The sequence below is a fragment of the Malus sylvestris genome, chromosome 11 (assembly GCF_916048215.2).
Source record: "Malus sylvestris chromosome 11, drMalSylv7.2, whole genome shotgun sequence".
NCBI lineage: Eukaryota > Viridiplantae > Streptophyta > Magnoliopsida > Rosales > Rosaceae > Malus > Malus sylvestris.
The window spans coordinates 40,147,704-40,152,951 of NC_062270.1; the positions used below are offsets into that span (position 1 = coordinate 40,147,704).

The 5,248-nt window shown below is 39.1% G+C and overlaps 1 protein-coding gene across 3 annotated transcripts; it reads left to right on the forward strand.

Annotated features, from left to right (window-relative positions):
* Nucleotides 1-252: 252 nt before the first annotated feature.
* On the forward strand, nt 253-2,604 carry LOC126590906 (bifunctional protein FolD 2-like). 3 transcript variants are annotated; one of them, XM_050256421.1, is made up of 6 exons: nt 253-410; nt 720-914; nt 992-1,175; nt 1,290-1,447; nt 1,632-1,844; nt 2,236-2,604. In XM_050256421.1, exons 2-6 carry the CDS (start codon nt 801-803, stop codon nt 2,464-2,466), a joined length of 900 nt encoding a protein of 299 aa, XP_050112378.1. In that variant the 5' UTR covers nt 253-410; nt 720-800; the 3' UTR covers nt 2,467-2,604. The 3 variants fall into 3 exon arrangements, with proteins under 3 accessions (XP_050112378.1, XP_050112379.1, XP_050112380.1); XM_050256422.1 differs by having other exon boundaries at nt 281-410; nt 622-914; XM_050256423.1 differs by lacking the exon at nt 253-410 and adding an exon at nt 429-626.
* Nucleotides 2,605-5,248: the final 2,644 nt, after the last annotated feature.

Here is a 5,248-nt window from a genome sequence, read left to right on the forward strand (position 1 = left end):
CATAATCGATACTGTTCTGTTTCTTATATGTAAGAAATTTTTTGTTTTTGTCAAAAAAAAAAAAAAAGTTTACATACACAAAGGATTAGGTTCAAAAAATAAAAAACCGTAAAAAGGGAACTGAATACAAAACTGAAGTTGAAAAAATTGAATCGAGAAAAAACATAATCGAAGTTGAAAAACCGAATCAAACCAAAATCTATTGGTTCAGTTCGGTTTCAATGGTTCATAAAACAAACCGGCGCAATCCTAATACGACGTCGTTATGTGATTTTAAAACTTAACCAACCCCCCCCCCAAAAAAAAAATACTTGCGTACGGCGTCGTTTACCTCAATTTGGTAGCTGGCGACCCTAATTTGGTATCGAGATTCCCCGTCTTCTGCTTCTTCCACTCTCGCTAAGCTTGCGGTGAGTATTTCTGGTTCTCCTTTTTTTTGTTGAGATTTCTGGATTTTTTTTTATGTTTGGTATTGATTCTGTGAAGTACTATCCCCATCATTGTTATCTTGTTCTTGGTATTCAAAAGATTCGGTTTCTGATTTTTTGTGTGAAAGGTTTAGAGGATTTTACAGCTTCTTGGTGTTTAAAAGATTCAGTTTCATATTGGGCAAACTTGCAGGAACTGTAAAGTTCGATGCTTTGGTCTCAGAAAATGTAATTCCAGTTTAGGGTTTTTATGGGTACAGAAAATAAATGGTTGGTTTTACTGGATTACAGTAACCCGCTGCGGTTCGAGCTCCGAATCAGCCCGACCCGTCTTTCATATCTTAAGGATTGAGTGAGTGGAGTGGTTGATCAATGGCATCGCAATCCGATCACAAGGCTGCGATAATCGATGGGAAAGCCATAGCTCAGACCATCCGAAATGAGATTGCCGAGGAAGTTCGCCATCTGTGGCAGAAATACGGCAAGGTTTGCTTTTGCTCTACCTGGATTTTTGATGTTGTTTGGTGGATGAATTTTGACGTTGTAATTGGGAACTGGTTTAGGTCCCGGGACTGGCGGTAGTGATAGTAGGGACCAGGAAGGACTCCCAAAGCTATGTGAGCATGAAGCGAAAGGCGTGCGCTGAAGTTGGGATTAAATCCGTGGATATAGACCTCCCCGAGAATGTGTCCCAGGATGACCTCGTTGCCAAAGTTCACGAATTGAATGCTACTTCCGATGTACATGGTTAGTTGAATGAATGATGATTGCTCAATTTTTGCTTTTGAGTTGACAAATTTTTCGGAAAATATTTGATTTAGGCCTAATGGAATCTGAAAGTAGGTTTAATTTTGTTGACAGGTATACTAGTTCAGCTCCCATTGCCAAACCATATTAATGAGGAGAAAGTGTTGAGCGAAATCAGCATCGAGAAGGATGTCGATGGTTTTCATCCTCTCAACGTCGGCAAGCTTGCAATGAAAGGCAGAGAACCTTTGTTCCTTCCTTGCACTCCCAAGGCAAGACACTCGAGTTATGTATTCAAACACAGATAGACGCTGACACACACACAGTATGTTTGGTTTGTTCGAGGATTCTCTCAAACAAGGAATCCTTATTGTCCAAGCAATATTCACATAAAATGGTGAAAGCCATTCATGTACAGGTTGTAGCTTTGTTTTATAATGGTTTTTTTTTCTGCAGGGCTGTCTTGAACTTCTGTCGCGAAGTGGGATAAGCATAAAGGGAAAGAAGGCAGTGGTTGTTGGCAGAAGTAACATTGTTGGATTACCAGTTTCATTGCTGCTTTTGAAAGCAGATGCTACTGTTACCGTAGTCCATTCCCGCACACCTGATCCAGAGAGTTTCATTCGTGAAGCGGACATTATTATTGCTGCAGCAGGACAGGCAATGATGGTAGGCACTTCATAGATTATAGATCCGTGGTATGCAGTAACATCGTCTTATGACATGCAGGTGTTATCTTATTTCATATTTCTTGGCTTTCCACGAAAAATCTAGTACATAGTTTTGTTCTAGTTAGAAGAATACGACTAGTTGTTTGGTTCCATTCATCCCAAGTGAAGGAAAAAGGACACTCCATCGTCTTTCACTTTGCAGTTGTAAGACAATTCATTAGATGTTTATAAGCTTTCACTAGGCTCCATCGTTGCTTCAATGGAATAACCAACATCTGCCAGTGCAGCTGCATTGTGTCAATTTTGTACTTTCCTTGCCTTCGTTGGCCCTAGTGTCGATTGTTGTTTATGTGTTGACTCAATGAAATATATTCCTTACTGAATTTCAGATCAAGGGTAGTTGGATAAAACCGGGTGCTGCTGTCATTGATGTTGGCACAAATGCTATAGACGACCCGAGCAGAAAGTCAGGCTATAGATTGGTTGGAGATGTGGATTTCCAGGAAGCATGTAAGGTAGCCGGATGGGTAACTCCTGTTCCTGGTGGCGTCGGACCAATGACGGTTGCAATGCTACTCAAGAACACTTTGGATGGTGCTAAGCATGCTATTGCTCAATAAAGCCACCCCTTGTTCCTTGATCCCTTCATAATAAGCTGAACACATTTTGGCAATAAAGTTTGATTTTTATGGATGTAATTTATAAATTTTACTTTTTATTTTTAAGTCTTTGGGAATTTCGATCCCAGTTTTAACTGATCTTGAGCCGTTTCATGCTATGCTTGTATGAAGAGTTAGTGATTTTGTTCAGACACAAACTGACACATTTTCTAATACAAGTAGGGCGGGGAATGCGTACAATGGTAGGAATTACCAGTATTAGAGTGTTAATTTTGTGTGTTTAAATAATTTTATTGATGGAGTCATCATTTTAGGAGCCACTTTAGCTCTTGCTCAAAAAGATATTAAGAAAAGCTTAGCTTATTCTACAATGTCTCGATTGGGTTATATGACGTTAGCTCGAGGGATGAGGTCTTATCTAATAACTTGTGGGTGTGTTTCATTAAACCCCAACAAATTTAACCCAAAAAATCAGCAAATCAAAATTTTAAATTTTCAGTTATGCTTTCAATAAACTTGTTACTTAACCAAGCCAAAATAGAAACTAACATCACCTATAAAAACTTCCAAAAGTACAAACAGATAGAATTCTAGGGTTTTCATGAATATTGATCTCAATATTATTCATCTCACATAGAGGAATATATATAAGCTTATACAATCTCCTACAAATCAGGAAATAAATATCCTAAATATATTAGGATATCAATTACATACTCTCATACCCAAAATATCCCTACATTCCTTATTCCCCAAAGGTTGACTCACAGCAACACTCCCCCTCAAGTTGGTGCGTAAATATCACCTAAACCCAACTTGTTAAGTGAGTCCTGAAACACTCTTGATGACACGGCATGAGTTAATACATTAGCCAACTGATCTTCAGATCTCACATACGGAATATAAATCAACTTAACATCTAACTTATCTTTGATAAAATGTCTATCTACCTCAAAATGTTTTGTATGATCATGCTGAACTGGATTATTAGCTATTTCTCTCGCAGCTTGATTATCACAATACAACAACATAGCTCCATGTGGTTTGAACCCAATCTCGATCAGGAGGATCCTTAGCCACAACAATTCACAAATTCCATGTGCCATACCACGATATTCAGCCTTCGTAGTGGACCCAGCAACCACATTCTGTTTCTTGCTCCTCGAAGTTACAAGATTACCTGCAACAAACGTAAAGTACCCTGATGTAGAGCGTCTATCAGTAACATTTCCAGCCCAAGCAGCATCTATGTACCCTTTTACCTCTAAATGCCCATACTTTCTGAAGATTAACCCTTTTCCAGGTGCACCTGGTAAATCGCTAGATGATGATTCTGAACTATAAGCGTTTCTATTGGTTTACATGCCAACATCTTTGTCTCAGACAAAAGATCCAGAACATACTTCCGCTGTGACAAGTAAATACCCTCACAGGAATGAGCAACTTCAATTCCCAAGAAGTACTTCAAGCCTCCTAAGTCTTTTATCTCAAACTCCGAAGAGAGATACCCCTGTAACCGCTTCATCGCTTCAGTATCATCACCAGTAACTACCATATCGTCCACATAAATTATTAACAAGGTGACATTTCCTCCCCTGCGTTTGATAAACAAAGTATGATCCACATTTCCTTGTCGATAACCATATTTCTTCATTGCATCAGTGAATCTTCCAAACCATGCCCTCGGCGACTGTTTGAGTCCATAAAGAGCTTTTCGCAACCTACACACCTTACCTGTCCTGTTCGACACTTCAAACCCGGGCGGAAGCTCCATGTAAACGTTTTCTTCCAAGTCTCCATGTAGAAAAACATTTTTACATCAAATTGCTTCAATGACCAATCAAAATTAGCAGCTAAAGATAAAAGCACTCGAATAATGTTCATCTTTGCTACTAGGGCAAATGTTTCTTGATAATCTACTCCGAAAGTTTGTGTGTACCCCTTAGCAACCAACCTTGCCTTGCATCTGTCAATAGTTCCGTTTGCGTTGTGTTTGATGGTGAATACCCATTTGCATCTCACTGGTTTTTTCCCTTGTGGTAGTGACTCCATGCTCCAAGTATTATTTTTTTGTAGAGCCTCCATTTCAACTTCCATTGCTTTTGTCCATTGAGGATCTCGCAAAGCCTCTTCCACTATTGTTGGGATTTTGATTCCATCCATTGTATTCACTATGGCTCGGCACTTAGAAGACAATCGATGCATAGAGACATACTTTACAATAGCACATAAGACTTTTCCATCAGGAGAATACATGTTAGGTGGTTTCCCACGATTTTGTCTAGATGGCAACACATATGTACTTTCAATATTAGTCAAATTACGAGCTCCATTAGGTTGAGATGAACTTACCTCATGGATATCCTTGGTGACACACCCCGACTGAGATCAGGGTATGCTGGCCATCACGTGAGGATGACGTAGCCATGTGCACATTGCGGAAGCAATAAGGATAAGAAATATATGAATAATTAAGAACTAAAAGTTACTAATGTGCACTAATAAACCAGAAGTGCTAGGAGTGCAATACAAAGGTAAATACTCATAATCAGAGCATAGAAAGTCTAGGTGCAGTTCAGTAGGACAAGTACTAATTATACAGTACCAGAAGATGTCCTACAATTATTTTATTCTGTCAGAACCGCCGAAATCCTCAAAGCCACCAACAACAAACTTACCTAAAATCTGGAGGGGCGCAAAACAGAAAACGTGAGTGGGCAAAAATAAATGTTTTACAAAACCATTTCATTTCTCAAAAGTTCTAACCCCTCGCCGTAAAACA

Coding starts and splice junctions, on each gene's coding strand:
- LOC126590906 (XM_050256421.1), top strand. CDS start 801: ATGGCATCGCAATCCGATCACAAGGCTGCGATAATCGATGGGAAAGCC. Junction 915..991: donor TGTGGCAGAAATACGGCAAG/GTTTGCTTTTGC, acceptor GAACTGGTTTAG/GTCCCGGGACTGGCGGTAGT. Junction 1,845..2,235: donor CAGCAGGACAGGCAATGATG/GTAGGCACTTCA, acceptor ACTGAATTTCAG/ATCAAGGGTAGTTGGATAAA.